Below are 25,427 nucleotides of genomic sequence, written 5' to 3'. Positions count from 1 at the left end.
TAACTCCAAGAACCTCAGAATGTGACCTTACTTGGAAATAGGGTCGTTGCAGATGTAACCTAAGTTAATTACGAGGTCATAGGGCAGTAGGGTGAGCCAATATGACTGGTATCCTCAGGAAAAGGGAAAATTTTGGACCCAGATACAGATACAAATGGAGGGAAGATGATGTGAAGACAGAGGGAAAAGAAGGCCACCTACAGGCCAAGGGGAGAGACCTAGAACAGATTCTTTCCTCATGGCTCTCAGAAGGAACAACCCTGCCACCACCTTGATCTCAGACTTCCAGCCTCCAGAAGTGTGAGGAAACAAATTCTTGTTGAAGGACCAACCCAGCCTGTGGCACTTTGTGTTGGCAGCTGTAGAAAACCAATACATATGGCTCTAGCCTGAGGAAATTGGTGAATTAGAAGAACAAGGGAAAAAATCTTAGAAGCATCCAGAAAGAAAAAAGAGATTATTAAAAGAAAAAAGAGCATCAGAGTAGCATACAACTTGTCTCCGTGGACTGTGAGACTTTTTTAAAGGATTCGTTGCCCACAGCCTTGGTCCCTCACTTCTTCCAGTTTGCCCTTGACCCCTCTGCCTCTCCACCCACACATCCGTGGAGACCTCCTCTAGCGGTGGCCTCACAGACTGCACACAGTGAGAGGCCTGGGGGCCCTCAGCAGCAGATTCGGCACGGTCATCCTTTCAGTCCTTCTCCCACTTCTCCCTCTTCTTCTCTGGGACCCTTAACCAATGGGGTGCTCCAGGGATCAACTCAGTCTCTTCCATTTTTAATCTACACTCCCTCTAGCGTCATGGCTTGGGGTGCCATCTGTGTGCTGTTGGCTCCCAAATGTATATTTCCAGCCCAGAATCCCCCCCCCGAATTCCAAGCTTGAATGTCTAACTGCCTCGGTCAACACCTCCGACGGAATATCCATCAGGCATGTGTCTACACTGGGGTCCCTAGGAGACACAGCAGGAGGCAACTATGGAGACAGGGGTGAAGGAAGAGCACGCATGAGACAGCGAGTGACTGAGCTAGCACTGCTGTCTCCACCCCCAATCAGTTGGGAACATCTGCAGATATGTCTCAGGACACGTCTCTAGGACCTCAGGAGAATCTGTTCTGCAGGGGAGAATGCAAACTATGGGTCTGCCAGCACCCATTTTCCCCAGTCACTGCATCCTCCCAGCGTGTGGTAATGTCCCTGCTCATAGGGGCTGCATATGTGTGGTCAGCTCTGCAGCGACAGGGAAGCTCCAGGGCAGGCCCCAGTGGCACCTGGTGTGGCTCTGCAGCTGGGCAGACCCCATACAGAGGGTCCTTAGGACCACGGATGGGGAAGGACAGGCGGAGGAGGGTCCCGGGCGACTAGAGTGGAACGGGACACTTCGAACCCCAGCTCACTGACGTCCCATCTCAGTCAACAGCAACCCCATCCTTGCCAAAGCCAACCATTTCACCCGATTATTCCAGTTCTAGCCTGCTGTCCAGCAGCCAGCCAAAGAGAGCAGTTACAGCCCCACACGCACCTGTTTTGCTCCTGAATCCGGGGTAGACTGGGTTCGGGTCTCCCACGCAGTTGCAGTCACATGGTTGTTGAGGCTGAGGTCGTCGCATATCCGGTGACTGGCCTGTATGGGTTTCCAGTTAAATTAATATTAAGTAACTGACGGAGAGAAAATAAGTTGGCCAAAATCTCTGTGTCCAAGGACCCCTGGGTGTGGCTCATTCCCTGGGGACCCGCCCTGCACAGACCCCCGCCGCCCCCCGGGGGCCATCGTGATCTGTCTCGGAGCCCTGAGAGGTCCTTCAGCCAAGCATCCCTCGGGCCGGCGAGTGGGTGGGTTCTGCAGCACTGGGTTAGGGTGGGGTGCCGCCCCCGAGAGGAGTCCTGCGCCCCCCACGCAGTCCCCGGCCCTGAGAACATTTCGCAGGTGCCCCCTCCCCATGACCCCACGCCCTGATTGCACCTCCCTGTGGGAAGATCTCCAGTGGGGATCCCAGGCCCTCGGATGTCACCCCAGTGGTTGAAGCCCGGCCTGGCCGCGGCACCCTCCTGTTCCCACTCCCCAGGCATATGTCACGACCCTGGTTCAAACACCTGCTTCCTACTACCCTGCACTTTGGGTTGTTTGATTTCCCGGGACCTCAGTTTCCCCAATTGCCAAGTGGGAACAGTACGACCTCCCTGTGCGGATTTTTGGGAGAGCGAGGTGAGATAACACAACAGTTTCTCCTCAGAAGCTCATCCTGTCTCACCCTTTTCCTGTCTCTCTACTCCACCCCAATTTCATCAGTTTCCTAGTAAAAATGGTGTAGATACCCTGACTCTTTGGTTCAGGGCCCGATCCACACCTGGTTGCGGGGCTGGGGAGGCAGGGCACTGGGTAGAAAGAAGAAAAGTAAATTTAAAAAAACTTAAAGAAAGTCTGATTTAACCCAAGTGTAATTTAGTTTCTCCATGAGAAAAAATAATATTGAAGAGCATGATATGCTGTGAGCAATTTTATCAGACGGGCTCCATAACATGGGCTGAACAAACTATCTAACACTAAAAATATGTCCATTAAATTTTGTTACCAGGAAAAAGAGATAGGTGATATTTATGTTTCACAGGGCAATGTTTACTTGACCCATCCCCTCACTCCTAAGAATAATCTTTCCTTAGGAACCAGCATTTGTGCAAGAAAGGGAGGGGAGGAAACTTGCTCCTTGGCCTCTGATTTTCTTAAACCCAGGCAGGCCTGTATTTAAGGTTCTCCTAGGTCACCCTCGTCCCTATTACTTAACCGGATTGTTTCTGTGATACAGGCAGAAAGAAGCGAAACGCTTTCTTGTGTGTCCTGGGGACCATCCTACCTGCTGCTGTGGCTCTGTTACAGGATGTTACAATCACTAAAGCTGTGGGTGGGGGAATCAGTGGGAATCAACAGCTACAAACTTGCTTCTGACAAAAGAAAGAAAAAACCCAGACTTTTGTGGGCATGATTGTTTCAAAACTTCATTCCTTCTTCGTTGTGGAAAGGCCAATAAACAGTGAAATGATGGTGCCCACAGGGAAGGCAGACATCCAGGCGTGGGCAGTCTGCCGGCAGGGCACAGTGGCAGAATGCATATCCATGGACAGTGGGGTTCCAGGCCTCAGTGAGTCTGATTTTCTCACCAGGTAAGAAACGAAATCAGTTCTCAATACCTTTGACATCAGAAGATGATGGCCATCTTTAGCTTTCTGGGATTGTGGTCAGATGGTCAGAGAATAGAGCCTGTGACATCTCTCCTTTGGGAATTGTGTTCAGGTTGACTTTGTTGTTAAGCACATGGATTGATCATTGCAATGTACCCTAAGATGACACATTGCATAGGGAACAAAGTTTTCAAGTCTATTCCCTCAAGCTTGGGATTGTGCTACTAACATGCTCCTGTGTTTTCTTATGTTTTTCTGACTTGCTCTTTCAGTTTCTAAAAGATGCATTTACGGGCTTCCCTGGTGGCGCAGTGGTTGAGAGTCCACCTGTCGATGCAGGGGACACGGGTTCGTGCCCCGGTCCGGGAAGATCCCACATGCCGTGGAGTGGCTGGGCCCGTGAGCCATGGCCGCTGAGCCTGCGTGTCCGGAGCCTGTGCTCTGCAATGGGAGAGGCCACAACAGTGAGAGGCCCACATACCGCAAAAAAAAAAAAAAAAGATGCATTTACTGTTCCCACAACGGCTGTTTGTTCCTGGGACTTGTTGCTCTGTGTATTTATCTGCCATGCCTGGTGTAGACACATCTGTGGCTTCCCTGACATTTTCCACGGACCCCCTCATTTTCTCTTTGAGTTCTTTTGGCCTTAACTCTCACTGTATTTCACATTCACAGTGACCCCAGTCTCTTTTCCTTTGTGTTTTTATTCAATCTTTTTGACCTCAGACCATCACTTCACCTTGCCGGGGGGAAGGCTGAGTGGGCTGAGGATCACCGCCCGAGGAACACAGTGGACACTCCTGCCTGTGTTTGGATGATCACCTGCCTTTTAGCAACATCAGTCACCGAGGGGATAACTTCTGAAGGAACGCCAGCATTCAACATGCGCCCCATCTCCTATATCAATACAGGCATTCTACATTTTAATCGGAATGAAGACTAATATAGACATTTTCCCTTGGTGTGGGGAGGTCACTCTGAAAATCTCAATACTTTAATTTCAAGGCATTTGTCCTAATCTTGTTTCAACAACGCGTGTGCATTTGAATTCACACAGATCTGGACCAAGACCTCTGGCCATGGAGCCTTGTGAATGACAGCTTTATTACTTGGCAGTGCTTCAAGTCAAGAAGAGAGGGGTTTCTAGTGAAATGTGAAAATGTGTTCCCCAGGTTCCATCCCTAGGCATAGATATTGTGAGAAGGCAATCAGTGTGGGGTAGAAGAAAGCAGAAGGGTGTCAGAATAGACCAGACTGGAGAGGCGAAGGAAAGTGGACCCAGAGAAAAGAGGGGGAGGACACACAGATCATGTAGCTCAACAAGAGCCCTGCAGGGGATGGTGAGGCAGCCACTCACCTAGGGCTTCTCTCCACCACGCATAGTGGCCAGTCACGATTTTGTGCACGAGAGTGTTCTCTGCATTCTTATAATTGCATTTAGAAATAGCTTAGTACTAAAAAAATCTAGAGTTGGACAATCTCACTAGAAATTTGCCATGAGGATTTTTAGAAAGAAAATCAGTCACTAGGCAAAGAATGACATTCCTGGAGGTGAATGGAGTTGCACGCGCACGTGTGTGAGTGTGTGCACATGTGCATGTGTGGTATCAGGCCACCTTAGAGACTCAAAGCCAATGGGGAGGGGAAGGTAGGGAGGGAAGGATGGTGCGGGGGAGACAGCAGACACTTTGAATTATGAAATTTGGGAAAGCAATTTTAGGAGGCCTTCTTGCTACTTCCCATGTCATCCTTTCTCTTGATTTCCCCCCCCCCGTGCTGGAACACATCCTGAAGTGACTTCTTAGTAAAGGTTACAAATTAGATTAAAGCTCTGGGTCCTCACTACAGTCTGTCCTGACACTTGATGGGAAGAGAAGTCTTTAGACACCTTACCGAGGGCCATGCTGGGCATCATAGGGAAAATGGCCTCATCTGCATTCTTTTGTCTACAGCAATTCCATTCTATGATCCTGCCCAGCAAAGCCTAAAAGTCACCCAGCACCCCACCCCCCCGCCCCCCACCTACTCTAGCTGGGGACACAGCAGTGAATAAAACAGAGGAGAAAACCCCTGCCCTGGGACTTGACCTCCTGAGACCCTGCCTTTCCAGGTGGGTAATGAGGGCACCTGGGGCACAATTTTCTCCATTGATTTAGATTTAGATTTATGCCCCCCCCCGCTTAAATTGGTGCACCAAACAGCTGTCCTGACCTTTTTTCTGACTGTGGACTAAAATTATGTTTAGACAAAGAGAGATAAGGATCTCAATGGATTAATTAATTAGAATTCATTTTCTAGTGGCCTCTAGTGGCATTTGTCAGAGTTACACCACTTCTGTTTGGGGGCTGAGGACTGAGAGAGGCTGAGGACACCCCCAGGCTGGAACCTGCTCCCAGGTCAGCTGCCCTGGGGGGCACAGAGTTCTGATCTAAGGACGTAACATTCTTGCACAGCTAATCATGTGGGGGAATATGGACTTCTTGTCCCCATAAAAATCAAATGACTCGCCACCTGTTTCTTTCTCCCACTCTCCATGATCCTGAGATGCTAATCTCGTGAACTGGAAATTCACACTGTTCAGAGGGATGCAATTTTTTAGTAGTGAGAGTGTATGTCTCTGTTTTTCGTTATTCTCTCTTGCATAAGCCTATGTTGCTATACCTGCATGGTTTTGTTTCCAGTTAAAGAGGGTGAAAAAAACCATCTCTGGCCACAAGAAAAGGAACTTTGAAGACTTAGATCATTCTTGGTCACAGTATTTTTCAGAGGCACATTTGGTGAGTAAAGACCAGATTTCTTAAACTACCCACTCCTGCCAAGGAATCTCCCCTCCCCATGCTGTGTTTTCGTCAGAGAACTGAGCATCACAGACATTAGAGAATGTAGTTTGTTGCTGGGTTTATCTACATGGTTCTCTGCCTGATCCCTGCAGCGGGGGCACAGCAGGCTTCCATCAGCATTTGTCAACAAATTAATCTAATGATCTCCCCTTGGATCAGTTTGGAGAGTAAGTATCTCCTTGTGATTTCTGTGGCCCAATCAGTAACATTGCACATTTGCATTTGCAACAGAGTGTTTCACCCACAACTAAATCCATAACTGCTATTCTAAATAGCTGTGTTAACTGCAGTATAGCAAAAAGCAGAACTTCTCTAATAAACACTCTAGTTTCCTTGTACATTTCAGGTTTTTATGCTAATTTGGCAAAAAATGCCCCCAAGGTATAATCAAGTTAATAAAATTTATTGAGAATACAACCTATGCAATGAATTTTCATCTTTATAGCACCTACATAATCAACCTCTTATCAGATCACTGTACCTCATAAAGTGAACATGGCAGATTGTATTTCGTAGGGAAAGCTGACTACAAATTGGTGCTTGCCCTCTACCTCGACAAGGATTAAATCGTGAGCCACTGTAGCTGCTGAACTTCAACACTCCCTGAAAGGAGTTCAGGGTGGAGATCAGGAATGAGACACTCTGTGCTCTGGGAAAAACTGGAAGAACAGGTCTTCAGATAGTTAGATGTTTTCAGGAGAGGATTTTATGAGCCCAATTCTTGCATCTCCTCGTATCCAGAAAAGCACTAAAATCACTAACGGTGACGTCCGCTCCTCCTGAGGAGCGCCAAGCCTCACCCCAAATGTGTGCTTGACTGCATGTGCTCCCCCTTCACTAAAATCACATATAACACTGACCTCCCCCCTACCTCTTTGGAGCAGTTTCTCAGGGCTCTCTGAGATGCTGTCTCCTGGGTTATAGTCCTCTTTTTGCCCCAAATAAAAGTTAACTCATAACTCCCATGTTGTGTGTGTGTGTGTGTGTGTGTGTGTGTGTGTGTGTGTGTGTGTTTAGTTGACTGGAAGAAATGTGACATTTCTTATGTTAAGGAAATCCATACTGAAAGAGCTATTTTAAGGAACTAGAAATTTACCCTTATGGGATAATAATCAAAATTTGAAGAACATTTATCTGAAGGAAAAAAGGAGGGCTTCCCTGGTGGCACAGTGGTTAAGAATCCGCCTGCCAATGCAGGGGACACAGGTTAGGGTTCGGGAAGATCCCACATGTTGCGGAGCAACTAAGCCCAGGCACCACAGCTACCGAGCCTGCGCTCTAGAGCCCTCGAACCACAACTACTGAGCTCATGTGCTGCAACTACCGAAGCCTGCACACCTTGAGCCTGTGCTCTGTAACGAGAGAAGCTACTGCAATGAGAAACCCACCCACCGCAATGAAGAATAGCCCCTGCTGGCCACAACTAGAGAAAGCCTGCAGGCAGCAACGAAGACCCAACGCAGCCCAAAATAAATAAACAAATCAATAAATAAAATTGAAAAAAAAAAAAAGTGGTTGCTCTCCCTGGTGAGACACTGGCCTGGCAGATGGAGCCTCCAGGAACCCAAGTCTCCTCCACCCCCTCCAGGGATGTTGGGGGGTTCGGAGAGAACAGCTATTATGTTGCAGGAGCCTGTGAGCCCCTGTAGACTTGAAAAAGCAACAATATTGCTATTTACTCTGAAAAAAACATAGAACCAGTTTGCGCTCCCACTGGGCTAGGGAGACATTGTTCCTGGTTCTCTGTGTCGCTGTTTCTTCTTGATGTGCACTGTTGAAACAGCATGAGAAAGTAGGAAGGCAGGTGGTGGTACAGTACCCTGCCACCGCCGCTCCATCTCACCTGGACCAAAGCAGTGGAGCCGGGATGCAAGTGGGAAAGGCGGGTGTTGATGAGTGAGTGCAAGCAGGGGGACCCCCGGGTTCTGGGGGAGGTCACAACTAGAGAAAGCCTGCGGGCAGCAACAAAAACCCAACGCAGCCCCAAATAAATAAATAAAATTGAAAAAAAAAAAGGAAAAAAAGTGGTTGCTCAGTCTGCAGGCAGCATCCCTCCACCTCTCACCCAGAGAACTGCATCCTGGGAGGAGCAGGGCACTAGGCACGCAGTGGGTGGTGCCCGAAGAGAAGCCGTAAAGACGGCATCTTCTTCTTATCTTTCTGCATCACAGATGGACACCTTGGCATTTGGGTCCTTTCTCTGAATGTAGGTTTTTTGTTTTTTTTTTTGCGGTACGCGGGCCTCTCACTGTTGTGGCCTCTCCCGTTGTGGAGCACAGGCTCCGGACGCACAGGCTCAGCAGCCATGGCTCACGGGCCCAGCCGCCCCGCAGCATGTGGGATCTTCCCGGACCGGGGCACGAACCCGTGTCCCCTGCATCGGCAGGCGGACTCCCAACCACTGCGCCACCAGGGAAGCCCTGAATGTAGGGTTTTAATGCAGAAAATAAAAGACTCAAATTACGAAGAAAACATCCATATTGAAATTATCAAAATATTGAAAAAAAAATTGTAATATATGTGCTTCTCTATTAACTTGGTAGCAAGATTTTGCAGCAGGCCCCATAATGGGTGTCATCTTGGAGTAGTGATGTGGCATTTGCAATGTGATGTGAAAAGAACTCATGGTGAGCAGCCATGAGCACGCTGAACACATGTTTGGGGTTTATTCCTACATTTGCAGTAAGAGGAAATGCTACATTTCAGTTAGAGGTTAGTGAAAATGAACATGTACTTTTCCCCACCCACGTTCACAGGCAGGTCTAGGAGGTCTTGGGCACCAGGGTATGGCCCTGCCAACATGTTCCGAGACCCAGGAAATGTTGAGATCTCCAGATGGAGGTAAAGCCTCCAAAGAAACACTCCAGCCACACAAGCTCTAGAAGACAGTGGGTACCAACCCTGCCAGTGTGCCCATGATGGAGGAGGCATTTCTGTCCGTTGTTAGTTGCAAACGCTGGGACCCAATCTAGTGATGCTTGTGTGATCCTCTTCAGTTGACACAGCTGGGCTCTGCCCGAGGCCTCATTGCACAGAAAATACTGCTACCCATGGAAGACTTAGCCTGTTATTACAGTGTTTCTTGTTTAATAAACTTCCTCCTGAGGAAGTGGGGATGATGTTTCCTATCTCATTCACCACTGAATTTAGCTAATGGTACATGTTCAAGAAATATTTGTTGAATGGCTATAAGAACAATTAAGTGAAGGCCATCTGGTGAGATTTGATGAACAATTCATAAAACTTGTCTGCAACCTCGATCTTTTCATGTAAGTAATGTCTTCTTTTGATAGTCTTAAAAGTTGATGGCTCTAATGAAAACAAATCACATGATAGCAAGTGTTGGAGAGCATGTGGAGAAGCTGGAGTCCTCATTCATTGCTGGAGGGAAGGTAAAATGGTGCAACCACTTTGGAAAATAGTTTGGAAATTTCTTAAAGAGATCAATGATTTTTGCATATGACCCAGCAATTTCACTCCTAGGAATCTACCCAAGAGAATGAAAACCTATGTCCACATACGAACATATGCAATGTTCATAGCAGCATTATTCATAATAGCCCCCAAATGAAAAAGTCCAAATCCATCAAGGGACGAATGGATAAGCAAAATGTGGTTTATCCATACAATGGAATACTATTCAGCAATAAAATGAGCTTCTGATGCATGCTACAACCTGGATGAACCTGGAAAACATTCTGCTAAGTGAAAGAAGCCAGAAGCAAAATGCTACATATTGTGTAATTCCACTTATATGAAATGTCCAGAAAAAGCAAATCCATTCAGACAGAAAACAGAGCAGATTGCCCAGGGCTGAGGAAGTGATGAAAACGTTGTAAATTAGACTGGGGTAAAGGCAGCACACTTCACAAATTTACTAAAAAACAAAATCACTGAATTGTACACTTCAGATGGGTGAATTTTACGGAAGTAAATTATAGCACAGTTAAGCTGCTAAAGAAAAAAGCAGTGGCTCAGTCTTCTCTAAGTTAACCAGTGGAGACTAAGTGACCTCCAAGATCTCTACCTGAAGGAAAGGAAAGTGCCTTCTCTGGGGCCCTTGTTACAAAATGCTGGGGGTCTTCTGGGGTTAGATGCATGAGGGTGCAGTGCATAAGAGACTGGAAACAAGATAGTGGCCAGACGTGCAAGGACCCATGGCTGGCCTTTCAGGTGGTCTATCTGCAGGTTAGAATGCCTGGCTATTCCCAGCCTGTAAATCGTTCAGACTCTTTGACTAATTTAGTGCTGTGGCTAAAGTACACCTTTGCATTATTTGTGGGAAAATCTGGCCATCAAATTGAGACTGGAAGTCAGCTAGCAGGAGGATGCTTCCTGAACACAAAAACCACCTTTCAGGCAATTTGCATGTTAGTCTCTTCAGTCTTTTCCTTGGGCTCCTATAGACTAATTTGGATTATTCTGCATATTTCAAAGTAATGGTGAATTTCCCTAAAAAATTCTATGGTTCTACATTATTAGTTTAGACTAGCTTTCCCCAAAACTGCTTTAGTGCAGTTTTCCAGTAAAGATCCCACGGTGAGGAGACAATCAAAATATAAGATGCAGCAAAAACTGACAATAAGATGACTGTTTAAACCTGTTCAACATGGAACTGTCACAAATGGGGGCCGCAGGAGCACAGGGAGGGGCCGGGCTGCCTCTCCCTCCCCTGAATTCTCCTTTACCTGTCTGGACACTGTCTCCCTTTCCACTTTCCATCTAGACCTGAGAAATACCGTTAATATCACCTGAACTTAGCTCCCTGGTGGATGCAGTCGTGACCTGGGGTGGGGGGTGAGTTGTCCTCCTGGGGTGGGAGGAGTTTTAATTGCCATGGGGGGGTTGTTGTTGCCATCCTGGGGCAGGGTGTGTGTGTGTGTGTGTGTGTGTGACTTGCCATCCTGGGCCAGGGTGTGTGTGTGTCACTTGCCATCCTGGGCCAGGGGGTGTGTGTGTGTGTGTGTGTGTGTATGCGTGTGTGTGGCAGTTCCTCCTGGGCCAGGGTGTGTGTGTCTGGCAGTTGTCTCCTGGGGCCAGGGTGTGTATGTGTGTGTGTCACTTGCCATCCTGGGCCAGGGTGTGTGTGTATGTGTGTGTGTGTGTGTGTGTGTGTCACTTGCCATCCTGGGCCAGGGTGTGTGTGTGCGTGTGTGCTTGTGTGTGCGTGTGTGTGGCAGTTGCCATCCTGGGCCAGGGGGTGTGTGTGTGGGGGGGGGCAGTTGCCATCCTGGGCCAGGGGTGTGTGTGTGTGCGTGTGTGTGTGTGTGGCAGTTGCCATCCTGGGCCACAATGTGTGTGTGTTTGTGTCTGTGTGTGTGTGTGTGTGTGTGTCACTTGCCATCCTGGGCCAGGGTGTGTGTGTGCGTGTGTGCTTGTGTGTGTGTATGTGGCAGTTGCCATCCTGGGCCAGGGTGTGTGTGTGTGCGTGTGTCCGTGTGTGTGTGTGGCACTTGCCATCCTGGGGCAGGGGGCGGGGGTTGTAGTTGCCTTCTGGAATTCCAAAGAAGTGGTCATTTGGCCCCATTTCTTGCCTGGGTACTTGCATATTTCCCTGACACCTTCCAACACACAAGGGCTGGTTTGAGTCTTCGGCTCTGTCTTGGGGCAATATTTTCCACTAAAACCTCAGCACTTCAGACTGGGAAAGAGAATAAACAGGACAAATTAGTGAAAAAACAATACTAATGAGTTAAAAATGTTGACTTGCCCTGTCTTTCAAATAACACACATTAGAGCTGAGCCACGTGTGTTGGTCATAGCCCCCCCTCGTCCACCTCACCCCAGCAGCCCTCCAGAGCCCTGTGGGCAGGCACTGTGGTGACCTCTGCCCCCTTACAACTCCTGCCCTCACTTGCTCGCAGGGCCACTGCTAGGAAAGAACTCCTCCAGCAGACAAGCTCCCATCCACTGACACGCAAAGACCCCCAAGATACACAGTTACGTGAAAAAAAAGTACAGCAGAAAGCAATTTGTAGGGAAGGTTACCTCTTAACGTTTAAAAAATGGGATAAATATAAGAACACATTGGCAAGTATTCTTAGATATGCATTAAAAAACTGAGAGGATCCACAGTAATACATTTGGAGGTGGGATAGCTGGGGATGGGCGAGGAACTTCCCACTGTGACTCTGAACGATAGGAATGTATGAGCTATACAATAACTAAACGATTGAAATAAAACTGAAAAAGAAATACAGTGCTACAAAAGATCTATGGTCTTAAGTGTAAACACCTAACACTCAGGCTCATGTTCTTCTCAGGGTGAGTGTCAGGTAGCCTAAATCCAGGCCTCCTCCACCTAAAGAAAACATTACTCTTATTTCAAAAGCTAATTACTGGGAGATACGACCTGTCATAGGGCTGTGAAGGGAGCAAATGAATGGATGTTGGTCCAGTGGAGTGAAGAAGAACTGCAAGGTGTCATCCTGGAAGATAGTGTTGAGCCCAGGCTTTGAACTGTTTGAGAGCCAGGGAGAGACAAGAGGATTAGGAAGTTTGGTTGTCTACTAAGTAAAGAGGAGTGACACCTTGATGACAGTGATTCACAGCAAACTGCTATCTGCAAAGACTGACCAGTAACCACTGGACACGTCAGTAGTCAATAAGTACTTGTTGATTGACATTTAAAAGGAAATTATGCTTGGAACTGTTCTGTATCTTGTTTCTGGTGGTAATTACAACCACAGGTATTTGTCAGAACTTGAACTGTACATTAAAAAGGGTAAATTATACTGTGTATAAATTTTTAAAAAATTTTTTAAATTAAGGTATAATTCAAAGCAATTATGCTGAAGAGATCTATTTATTTGATAAATGTGGCTAACTGTATAGGTAACGTATTACTGTGAGAAAAGAAATTTGGCCCTTTGAAAATAAGTTTGTACATAATAGGCAAAAAAAAAAAAAAAAAAAAAGCTAATTACTGAGCAACCACTAAGTCCCAGGCCAAAAAACACTTATAGTCTCTACTACTTTGGGGACTGATGAAGGAAAACAAGGGGGTGAGCTGGGAACAAGTCTGATCTCGGAAAGGTCACGTTGATTTACAGTAGCCAGGTTGTGCGAAGGTCCTCTGACATTGCTTACTTTGACACATCCTCCTCCTGAAAAGTTCATCTCAAAAACGATTGTCAGTGTTCCCGTCAGAAACTCACAAACTGTCTGAAAGTAACTGTCTGAAAGTAGCTACCAACACTGAATTGTGAGGTGGAATTCACCCAAAGTGAACACTTTTAAACAAGTGTTTCCCTGTTGAGAGACCCAAGAGGTTTGTCTTAATTTAGTGGGAAGCATTATAGAACTGTAACATTGAGTGAAATATCCTATTAGCAGAGAAAAGTTTGCCAGCGCTCTGTTTCACAACAAGTATTGTATACCGAAAGATATAAGGAGTGTACAAGGTGTTTGTGGCTTTGTACGGCTTGATTAAAACTAATTACACTTAGGTGACTTTACTGAATAGGTGTGAAAATCTCCCTCTTGTGGGTATAAACAGGGACAGGCATGCGGCTGGGTAGAAGGTACGAGGGACATTTATCTGAATCATGCGGCTTAGCTCTAAAATCAGTTGTTCTGGAACATGCCAATTAAGTCACTTTTGTTCAACTGCATCAACTTTAAAGTCTCAATAATCTTCCTAAAGATGCATCTTCCTAAAGATGCATCTTCCTAAAGATTTTACAATTAGAATGAGCTGTAACAAACACGTGTTATTTCTAGCCAAAAAATCCTCCAAATCAAAACCTCCCCCCACTCTGCCAAAAAACCCCGTCTCTGCAGAATCTCTGCTGCTCATTCTGCGGTTCTGTCCGTGGCCCCGAGCACGACGTTCAAGTCTTGGGGCTGAGTGATGGGAAACTGAAGTGGCCGCCCACCTCCCTGACTGCATCTGCAGAGGGAGCAGCCAGAGGGCTATTTCCCAGTGTTTACTCTTAGGTCTCGACTCAACAGTTAAACCATCAGGTGTACCAAATTAGAGATAAACTGAAGTTCCTCTTTCAGATCAGCGGAAATGAGAAGTAGCTCCGTGTAACCCTGAGTTCTTTGAATATGCAATCCAGACCACACTTGCTGGTAGAGGGGCTCCGAGGGGCTCCCAGTCATTCACATTACTTCCTTCTACCGGGCAGGGAAGAGTCCCTCCTGATTTTAGGATATACACCGAGACGTTTTATTTGTTTGTGTGTGGGGCTCTACCTGTCAGCAGCATTATGATAAAGCAGAAGAGCAAGGGGTGTACAAGACGACCTGATGTGCTGGAGAGCCAGGGAGACCCAGGGGGTAGGATCACATGATGCTGTGCTTAAGGGGCTTTCACCATCAGGACCCTCTGGGCTCTTGTTAGAAATGTACTTTCTTGGTCCAACCCAGACTTGCCTGGGAGTGGGGAGGGCAGTGCTCATTTTGCAACAAGCCTTGCAGGATGTTCTGATGCAGGCTAAAGAACCAATGCCTGCGGATGTGAAGCGAATTCCTACCTGAGTCTTGCCTGGTCCAGGGTTATGGACCTATTCCATTAAACACGGAAAACCAACCAGGCCATGCTGGGAGACAGGGACGTGCCCGAGGGGCAGCAAAGGCCATTGGCTGGCTGGCAGAAGCATCTCCAGGACTCACCCAGCCCCTCTCCTGACTGGAAGCCCTGGAGCCACTGACCCCACAGTTGACCCTGGTCCAGATGTACCTGGACTCAGCTGGCCACACTGCCAGCCAACGAGGGGATGCAGGCAGCTCTGAGCAGGTGGTGAAGGAGGCCCAATCTCCTTCGCTCTCTCCCCCTCCAGCCCTGCTCCAGGGCCTTGGGAAGAGCCAGACTCCAGGTCTAAAAATGGCAGGGGCTCTGGGACCTCAGGAGGAGAGAGGTTTAAAACAAAAGACCATCTTCACGTCATCTGCAGCTAATCCCTGCCACAGACCTTACCGAGAAAAAGCAATGCAACTTGTTCCCATCATTTATCTGTCAACGTATATCCACATTCAAATGGAGTCGCTGGTCCTGGATGAGCCCCCTACACCTCAGCCCAAATCATTACCGTTGGGCGTCTCCGTCATCCAGCACCTCCCGCTGCCTGATGTCCTCAGGACCTGCAGAGGGCAGACTGAACCTTCTGTTTTTCTTTATCGGATACACCAGGCGTGGGAGTTATACAAGTGCGCTCTACCCCGTGTGTCGGATGCAGTGTACCTGTGCACCTCCTCTCATAGGAGCTCTGAAATGAACTGACCTCGCTTACATATGGTACAAACACAAGCAATCCAAAATACAATCAGGTGGCATCCCAATGTGGGTAACGTAAACAGTTAAATTACGAAGTCATTATTTTAAGCTCAAAATTCTTCAATGAAAATGGCATACAAAAACCATATAAATTACATTTAAGGTCTGTACAGGATTCTAAAAAAAAAAAAGAAAACATAACAATACTGTGCTCTGTACAATATTGTCTCCTTTGTAACATTCCAAACCCCAAAAACACTTTCCCTTGAATTCCAGAAAACTGGGCAAAATACACATGCAGGATAATTAAAATCATTTCACAGAAGTACAAAATTGTGTGGGTTTCTTTTAAGGCACATTTCGTTTTAATATGGAACTCCCATTCCAGGAGCCCCTTTCTCATCAGACTCTGACAGGTGGCAGGCGAACGCGTCCTGTTCCCACTAATCTTTGGTGGCTGAAGAGAGACTGTTACTGGTGGGCAGTGGCGGGGTGGGTAGCAGAGAGAAAAGCAGCCTCCTCCATCCTCATGCAGCAGCCCAGTCGCTGGGCATCGCAAAGCCCGAAGTCCCACCTCACTGCCTTTTTGCAGGCCTGTCTTCCCAATGTTTGGAAATATTCAATCCCTATGCAATATGGAGGGAAGATGCCATCTAATTTCCTTCAAAGCACAGGCACTGCTCACGGCCGATTGACCTCCAGGGAAATGTAGGTGGCACTGGGGGTCACCATGCGTCCTGCTGGGTTACCTACCACCCCTGCCTTGTCAGGAGCCATTGGCTACAAGACCCTCCAACCAAGCAGGTGGGCACAGAGCTGCTCCGTGCACGAGAGGACGACAGAGGAGGACTTCGCCCAGGGAGACTGCACTCCAGCCCACTGGTACCCGGGGCGCGCTCCTCAGGGAGGCCCAAGTCTCCTGCCAAGCGCCCCGCGGCCCTGCAGCCCTCAGGCTTCCAGCTGGACCTCAGACTCGTCCATCTGCAGAGTGTCATTGTCTCCCAACAGCTCGGTCTCGGGGACGGAGCCGTCCTCCTCCTCCTCTGCTTCCTGCACGGGGCTCTGGGCCACGTCTTCCGGGACATTCTGCGTGTCCTCAGTGCCCTCCGAGAGCAGGGCTGCCCTGTCTGCCACGGACGTGTTGGAGGGCGCGGTGGTGACATACCCCGTGCTGGTGGAGCCGCTGCCACTGTGGTGGGAGCCAGGCTTGGGCACCATCTGGGCGGGCACCTGCTGCGGGGCCATCTGCATCGGGATCTGGACCGGGTAAAAGTTGGGCAGGTAGGCCCCATAGGCCGGCACGGGCTGGTACCCATTGACAGGGATGTAGAGCTGGGGAGGGGGTACCATGGGTCTGATCTGGCCCTTCATGGGGATGAACTGGGGCTGCGGGAAGGGCTGGGCCTTCTGCTTGGGGCCCCCGTAGCGGGTGTTGCTGACGTTGCTGACGGGGCTGGTGCTCAGGGAGCTGGTCTGCGTGACGTTGCTGGCGCCTGAGGTCTGCCCCGAGCTGTTGTAGGTAGACAGGTTGCCCCAGGCCCGCAGCCGGCTGTGGATGTCCTTGAAGCGGGGCCGCCGGCTGGGGAACTCGTGCCAGCACTCGATCATCAGCGCGTATACCCAGGCGGGGCAGTCATCGGGGCAGGGCAGCACCTGCCGGCTCCGGACCATCTCCACCACGTCCTGGTTGGAGTGGCCGCAGTAGGGCTGCAGGCCGTAGCTGAACACCTCCCACAGGACCACGCCGTAGGACCAGATGTCCGAGTCCACAGAGAACTTGCCGTACATGATGGCCTCGGGAGACATCCAGCGGATGGGCAGCAGCGCGCTCCCCGTCAGCTTGTAGTAGTCAGCCGAGTACACTTCGCGGAAGAGCCCCAAGTCCGAGATCTTCACGGTCAGCTTGTCGTACACGAGGACGTTGCGGGTGGCCAGGTCCTTGTGGACCACGTGGTGGCTGGACAGGTACTCCATGCCCGCGGCGATCTGCGCCACCACGTGCACGAAGTCGGGGGGCTCCAGGGCGGACTTCACCGTGCGGTCGTCGTCTGTGCTGCCCACGTCCGAGTGCGGCGAGCGCATGACCAGGAACTCGTGCAGGTCGCCGTGCGAGCAGTAGCTGAAGATCATGCTGAGGGGCTGGTCCTTGGTCACCACGCCCAGCAGGCAGACAATGTTGGGGTGCTGCAGCCGTGCCCGCAGCAGGGCCTCGTGCCGGAACTCCTCCCGGAGCGGCCCCTCCGCTTTGTCCTTCAGCGTCTTGATGGCCACGGCCTGGGTCTGCTCGCCTGGCGCCGGGCCGAACAGATGCCCTTTGTAGACCTTGCCGAACCGGTCCTCCCCGAGCTCCTCCATGAACCTCACCGTGGACAAGCTGATCTCCTTGAGTTTGGCCTGCCAAGAAGAAAAGCTCTGGTGAAACATTTCTGCCACCGAGATGCGAGGAGGCAGAGCTGAATAGCTGGGAGGGCATTCTGGGGGGCGGCAGTCCTAGAGCCGCCCCCCAGCCTGGGCTTGCAGAGGACCCGCCAGTCCCACCCGGCCCAGGCTCAGCCTGCCCCGCACAATGCTCTCTGCTCTTAAATGTGCTCTGACACCATGAGGCTGCCTGAAACCTTCAACAGGGTCCCAACCAGGCTGCAAACAATGTCCCCACCCAAAGATAACATTGCAGACTATATGCGTGAGGGTGTGTGTGTGCGCACACCTGTCTACACACCCCAGCCATGCTGAACTCCGGCTGTCCTCCCAGCTGTGCCCCCCACTTAGGGACTTTCCTGATGTTCCCTGCTATGCGCCCACCGACAGGCCCAGCCACCACTGTTCATCACAGCAAGATGCAATGTCTATTTCCCTCGAACCCTGAGGTGCGCTTCCCCCGATCTGAGTCATTTTTAGAGTCCAGGCCAGCTGTTCTCCAGATGTGCCTCCAAGAGCCTGTTTTGCCGCTTCCTCTCGATTAGATTCTCCAGTGGATGCCACCGGACAGAAGCACCACACAGGTGAAATCGATTTGAACCTTGCGTCTCAGCCTCTACAACTTCCCATCCCTTCTGTGTGCCTGGCCCCCGTCCTCGGAGGCTCTCTGAACCCAAGGGAATCTGTGCCCTCACCTGCCAGCCCTTCACCCACAGCAAACCTTCCGTGACTCCTGGCTACTGAGCAGAATGAGTCCACCTTCTCCCTCTTCAGAGCCTGGATGGAAATGGTTTTCCCCCAAAACTTTCAAGTAATGTAAACGCCCCTTCACTGAAGCTAGGTGCGCTGGGAGAGACCTCTTCCTGTGATACATTTCAGTGTGTTCTCGCTACCCTAAGAACTCAGGTTGGGGGTGGTCTGCTCCCCTACCACCACTGCAGGACTGTTGCTGTGTCCTTCCCTGTAAAACAAAACAAAGCAAAACCAACCCAAACCCAAACTGACCAGAAAACTGGTCATCATCCCTTAAAAATACCATGTTGACCCTCTAGTGGTGGGGGTGATCTGAGCCCTTCTTTTGTGTGTCCTCCTGTGGGGACAGCTGAAGCACAGCAAAGTGAGGACACCTCATTCGGGCCCAGGCTAAAATGGCTGGTCTCCGTCCAGGGAGAACAGTGGAGTCCAAACACACCTTCCATATACCCCCTAAGGACACAAACGTCCTGGTATATTTTAGAGAAGAAACGGCAAAATGAAGGACAGTTTAAAAGAATTACGTGCTGTGTATCAAGCAAATTAAGACTCTCCAGGTAGAGGTTAAGCCTGGGAGAGCTGCCTCTTTAAATACGGGCGCACAGAGACCTGCTTGTGCTGGTTGATGAGAGGCATTTCCACGTCCTGGCTGGGTGAGGCCATCAGCTGCCGCCTCTGGGGCGTGGAGGAAGAAGCCTTCTGTTTATTCCGGCACATGCAGACCAAGAAGAAAAGGCATGCGATGACCAGGGGAATGGCGATGCTCGGAACCAGGATGTACAGAATTCCCATCCTGCTGCTGTCTTGGGGGCCTGTGAACAGCAAGGCGTTCATGAGTTTTCTGAAAACATCCCTGTTTGCAACTCGAAGTTCTCCACCATCCCACTCCCACCTCCAACTAAAATATTCAAGCACAAGTAGATAATCAGGGTAAGTTTCACAAAGGGACAAAATTATAAGCCAAACCTCAAAAAAAGTAATGTACCCAAAAACACACATCCCGCTAAACATTTGTGAGACACAATCTAGAACTGCCCACCACGGAAACAAAGAGGAATACAGAGCTCAAAAAATAAACGAACTCCAGGGCTTCCCTGGTGGCGCAGTGATTGAGAGTCCGCCTGCCGATGCACGGGACACAGATTCGTGCCCCGGTCCGGGAAGATCCCACATGCCGCAGAGCGGCTGGGCCTGTGAGCCATGGCCGCTGAGCCTGCGCGTCCGGAGCCTGTGCTCCGCAACGGGAGAGGACACAACAGTGAGAGGCCCGCATACCGAAAAAAAAAAAAAAAAAAAAAAGTTAATAAATGAACTCTAAAGGCCTTACAGTAGCAAACACCACCATCACATTCCCTTCTAATTTGAATACCGTTGGAAAAAGTGCTCTGACTTTTCATCTCTACTAAACTCGATGAAACACATGGGGACATGCTTGTCCTCAGTGAAGGAAACTGGATACTGGCATTAGAAATGATCCTTTTCTTCATTTAACATTTTAGGGTTTTCCACATTTTTGTACAATGAACCCATATTCTTTTAAGACAATAATTAAAAATGCATTTGATTTAAAAGAGCACTGGTAGCCAATGAGTTTGACCTAACAATTTGCAGCAGTTCCAAGTGTTTTTCCTTCAGTTTTTTCCACAGTGAAGAGCAACGCTCTGTCTCCCCCTACAGGATTTACAGAAAAGCACAGAGGGCTCCAGGCTGCAAGGCTAAAAGGACAGCCAAGGAACCCTGTGGGCAGCGTTGCCCTCTGAGGGAGAGTTGAGGCTTCTGCTCTGTGATGTGGAAGGCAAGTCCTCCAAAAGGCCCCTCTCCCCACAACAGTTTTCACCTAATCCTTGTGAATAATCACATGGGACTTGGGCCTCCCTATGCCCAGTGGGTAATGAGCTTTCCATGTAAAAGCAAACAAGTGATTTCTGGTCCATGTGGTCCCCCAAAGAGCTAATTCAGTTCTAAAAATCACCACTACCACCACCATAGTAAAGAAGCCTTGTCCCAAAGCCAGTCTTGCCCCCCAGCCTCCAAAAGAAGATAAAAATCAAATACAACCACACACACAACTCTCCTGACCCCACCCCGGAGGCAGATATTTTAGAAGACCCAGGGGCAGTGGGGATTCTGGGTCATTTTTCACGATTAGGGCTAAGGGGAGATTCCAGGACCCTCAGGCCAAGGTGAGAGATGTGACCACCATCCATAGGTTTGTAAACCATTAACGTTTATCATTACCTTTTAAAAATCACCAACAGAACACATGCTTATTAATAATTCTATTGACAGCATTAGAGAAAAGTGAATGTTCCTAATAACTAAATTCACCAAAGGCTATATATACTACTGTTAATAGATTGGTATTCACTTAATTTTTTATGTATATATTTAAGTTGAACATGAAATAACCAATATTCAACTAATCTGACATAGAGAAGCAGCAGTTTCATATAATTTTTAAAAACAGAATTTTAAATGGAATCACATCATCCATGTTTTCCTGCTCCTGGTTTTGTGGCAGAATAATACACCTCAGGCCACGTTTCTCGCAGAACAGACAGCACTAGGCACTCTGCAAGAGCTGCACACCGTCCCAAGGTACGGATGTACTTCAATTATCATCCAACCCCTTGTTGGTAAACAATTACTCTGTTTGTCATTTAGCTGTTAAAAGTGATTCTGCAACAAATATCCTTGCATTTCTGCCCTTTAAGTGCAAATATTTCTGCAATATAAGATTCCTATGGCATTGCCAGGTCAAAGAACATACATATTTCTCTTTATGATTTGAGATTCATTTTTAATTACAAAAGTAAAAACTGCTCATTGTAAAAACATCTTATGCTTTAACATATCTGCAGGTCATGGGAAATCACTGCTGAAAGTAGGATGTTTATCTTTGCAAAACTTCTTCCATGAAATATAGGTGCATATGTGTGCTCACTCACATACCCTTCACTCATTTTGTTTCTTTTATCAGAAAGAAAGAAAGAGGAAGGGAGGAAGGAGGGAAAGTGAGAGGGAAAGGAAAGGGAAGGGAGGGAGAGGAGGAGGGTGAAAGAAAGACAGAGAGAGACAGAGGGACAGAGAGAAGAACAGGAAGAAAGAGAAACCAGAAAGACATAACACAGCTATTGCCCTCCAGCTTGCTTCTTTCCCTTAACAGGTCAATATGAACATCCATCCTTGCAGGAAATTTTTTTAAACAACTGTAGCATTCCATTGAATAACTTTACTATAATCTCTTTACCAAACTTTTCATTCTTAAAATTTATTCCTGCGCAGAGATAATGATGTCTGTAAAATGTGCAACCATGAACTACAAACTTTTCTCCTAGTCATAATTTAAGACAGAAATTGCAGGGAAAACAGTTAAGAGATTTAAGTTCTATTTTCTCCTCACTCTGCTGAGTCTCTGCGTAAAAGCTGAGCAGAGTGGGAGGCGAGGGAGGGCAAGCAGGAGGCCTTGTGCCCCAACTACAGATGCTGGTCTGAGAAGCTGGTTGTAATAGTAATGGGAAGCATTTCCACTAATAGTGGGAAATGCATGGCAATGTTCACTGGGAGACAAGAGGCCAAACTGAATATCCCAGGACCACACATGGAAAGAGGGCTGACAGAAGGGCCCCCAAGTGTAAACAGTAGTCTCTGCTGAGTGGTAAAATTAGAGGTGATTTACACATTCTTCTTCAGACTTTTCTATAATTTAAAACGTCCTATAATGACGAGATGCTACTTTTACAACCAGCAACAGCTTTATTTAAAACAAATAATCATGGTGGTGAAACTCGGTGTGGGCAGGGGGCTCCCAGAGCTATCAGCCTCCCGGTTCCACATCATCACAAAGTACACCCCACAGTCAACACTTTAAAAAAAAAAGAGAGAGAGAATACATACTACAAGAGGGTACGTCACACAGTTCCATGCGTACGTTTTTATTCTGCGTGAAGCACCAGGGGCCTTCCATCTGCCCTCCAGGGTTCCGGCAGTAGGCGTGCCCTCCTCCGAGCTCGGGGAAGTTGGCGCTGGTCAGGTGGTGGCTGTGGGGATGCTGCAGGGCCCACGGCTGGCACTGGTGTCCCGACTTGGTGGTGCTTGCCGTCCCTCTGTAATCCGTGCCTGAGCCGTTGTAGCACTGATGGTCTGAGAGAGAAGATGCGTCAGGAGGCCCCAAAATTAAGAGGAAGCCGCCCTCCTCTGGGGGTCCAGGGAGCACCCTTCTTCAACTATTCCAAAAAGGAACAACAAAGCCACTTTGCCTGGATGTACCCACACTGAAATTTCCAAAAGACCGAAGAGTTTGACATCACTTCCAAGGAAAGCAGCATTAGACGTAATGACTGAATACAGTTCCAAGCCCACAAATTTAATGGGCGGGTGCACCAGGTACATATATGGGGAAACAACTGGTCAGAAGTTATTCTATGGCCCTGAAACACCTTTGGACTCACGAGGCACCCCCATTCCACAATGACGATGTCAACCCCAGCCTCACGTTCACTTGCACTAGAAGCAAAACCAAACGACGCAGCAGGGAAGAGAAACTCCCAGGCCTGGCCCCCCAGCCTCAGTGAGGACGCGGCTCAGCCTCCTGTGCACAGAGCCCCAGGCTCACTCCACTCCGGGACCAGGGGGACGCAGGGCCTCTCTGAGCCACACCCGGGGTGTGTGTTTGTTGAACACCGGTTACACCGTGCTTGCCGTGTGCAGGCACTGTTCTAAGAACTTTCTACATACTAATTCATTTAATCTACATTCCAGCTGCTGAGGTCAGTAGTTATTATCCCCGTGTAATATGAGGAAACTCATATTTAAGCAACTTGCCTGAGGTCCCATGGAGTCAGCCTGGCAACCAGGATTTGGACGGTGCAGTGGGTCTGTAGACCAGGCTCTGACTGCCCTGGTGAGGAGCCCTGCCGCCCTCGGGAACCCTGGCTTCGCCAAGGAAGTGAATATTTCCCAAGCCTGGGAGGGAGGCGACCGCTTCCCTGGGTCCCCTCCCCTCAAGGAGGGCCACAATCCTAGTCAGCTGCTGAGAGATGCTTGTGCACCACAAGGCAGTCTTGGAAGTGGCCCCTGCCTCCCCCAAAGCTCCTCACAGCTTTGGGGGCAGGTGCAGAAAGTCCTCCCGTCTTAGAGAAGCCAAGTTTGTGGCTCATCAGGGTAGAGTGACTTACTGGGGACCCACAAGCAGGCAGGGCCAGGAGGGCTGTGCAACTGGAACTGGACAACGGCGAGTCCCCACCCCGCAACTGCCCTACCGGAATGGGGGCCGGTCTGTGAGACTTCCCCGGATGGAATGGGGTCCCCAGGCTCTTAAGAGGCAGGACCCCGGCCTCGGGGGCGGGCACAGACTCACAGCGGCCCAGCCTCTCGGCCGGGATGCCGATGCGCATGCAGTTGGCGGCGTCCGGGCTCTCGGGCATGGGCAATGCCTCGCACTTGGGCAGCTGCAGCCGCATGAGGATGAGCGGGTTGGAGCGCGCAATCGTGTACTCCTGGCGGCATAGGTCGCTCTCCAGCACCTCGCACTCGTCCCGGCACAGCTCGCGCGGCTTGGGCGCCCGGGAGCGCGCGTCGCACAGCGGGAACACGAAGTGGCAGAAGGACGGGATGGCGAACTGCGAGCACTGGTCCGACAGGTGCGTGGAGGTGCCGATCATGGTGAAGGCAGCTGCGGAGGCGGCGAGGCTGGCGTTAGGGTGGGCTGGGCCCTGCCTGGGACCAACATCTGCCCGGCAACCCCTGCCCGGCACCCCTGGTTTCATCTCCAGCCCTGGCTCCCCACTCTTCCCAGGGCCCCTGGTCCCACCCACCCTGCCCGGCGCCCGTGGCCCCCATCTCGTCCATGCCCCGCCGCCCCCCGCCCTCCGCCTTGTCTTCTGCCAGCCGCGAGAGGCTCTCACAAGAGCAGGGCCCCGGGGAGCACATAGGCCGCCCAGGTTTGCACCAGACAAAGAAGGTCCCTGGTGCCAGGGCTTCATTTACAAACATCAAAAGCGAGACAAGAAAGAAAGAAAACTAGGCCCCAGATCTCATCCACCTAGATGCTACTTCCATGACAGGAAGATTCTGTTATCAGACCCAAAGCCACTTCCTAAGGTCCTGCTATGAACTGGCTCTGCAAGCACATGGCGGTAGGTAAAGCTGTGGGCTGAGTGGCTTCTAGAAGGAGAGATTGGAGCAGAGGCACAAGGACCAAGCCTGGGTCTTCCTGACATCTCAGGGCCTGTGAGAAGAGGGGAGGCCTGGCCAGGGGGTGGAGATAGTGTGCCAGAAAGACGAACGATCCACCCTGGGACATGCAGCCTAAGGGGGAATAAGATGACAAATGGGGGTACAGGGGAGTCCCTCAGGTGGAGTCTGGGGAGAGCCAAGAAACTGCTGGAGGAGGTTCTGAGTGGGGAGAGGGGCAGGGCTTTGTGATAAAGGAGAGCAGAGAAGCAGGCTGTCGCAGGAGAGCCTGGAGCCAGGGTGGGCTGGCTTGCTCTTTAGGGGCAAGACGTCACAAGATGGAGCCTGATGGGAAGAACCTGACACCTGATGTGGAGAAGGGAAGGGGGTGGGAGCTTCAGATACAAAGTCTAGGCAGGTGAGCGGGAGCAGAGTTGCCAGTGGCAGGAGGGAAGGCGTGCACTCCAGGCGCTCTCCTCAGGGCTGTGGCAGTCAGGGTTCAAAGGAAAGCATCAGTTGCCCCATACATGCCCACGCCAGAAGGCCCACCCCACTCTGACCTATGAAGGACCTGCTTATAAGGATCTGATCTTGGACAGCTGGAGGAAAAGAGGCGCCTCTGTCTACACACCCTGCTGAGATGGGGAGGAGGAAACCAGAGAGGTTGGAATTTAGTTCCTGGGACACCCCAGCTCCACCCATGACTTGTAGTGCCATGCCCAGTGTGGCCAGCAGGTGGCGCTGCTGGCACCCATTCCCCACACCGCCCCCTCACGCCCCCCACCCCCACCCCAAGGACCCACCAGCCACCCATGGCAGGCATTGGGTTAGATGAGCCGGCAT

General features: G+C 49.8%; 1 protein-coding gene across 2 annotated transcripts in view; it reads right to left on the bottom strand.

The window, feature by feature from the left end:
* Positions 1–15,061: 15,061 nt before the first annotated feature.
* ROR2 (receptor tyrosine kinase like orphan receptor 2) overlaps positions 15,062–25,427 on the bottom strand; it is a 214,170-nt gene continuing 203,804 nt past the window's right edge. The window contains exons 6-9 of one of the 2 annotated variants that reach the window (XM_004270611.3): positions 23,770–24,084; positions 22,308–22,553; positions 19,020–19,222; positions 15,062–17,633 (exon numbers count right to left, since the gene is read on the bottom strand). In XM_004270611.3, coding sequence (XP_004270659.1) covers positions 16,188–17,633; positions 19,020–19,222; positions 22,308–22,553; positions 23,770–24,084 — 2,210 coding nt within the window. In that variant the 3' untranslated portion in view covers positions 15,062–16,187. The remainder of the gene's footprint in view (positions 17,634–19,019; positions 19,223–22,307; positions 22,554–23,769; positions 24,085–25,427) is intronic. The other variant, XR_004483664.2, reaches the window with a different exon arrangement.

Source organism: Orcinus orca, chromosome 6 (genome assembly GCF_937001465.1).
Source record: "Orcinus orca chromosome 6, mOrcOrc1.1, whole genome shotgun sequence".
Taxonomy (NCBI): domain Eukaryota; kingdom Metazoa; phylum Chordata; class Mammalia; order Artiodactyla; family Delphinidae; genus Orcinus; species Orcinus orca.
This window is presented reverse-complemented; position numbering and strand designations above follow the sequence as displayed.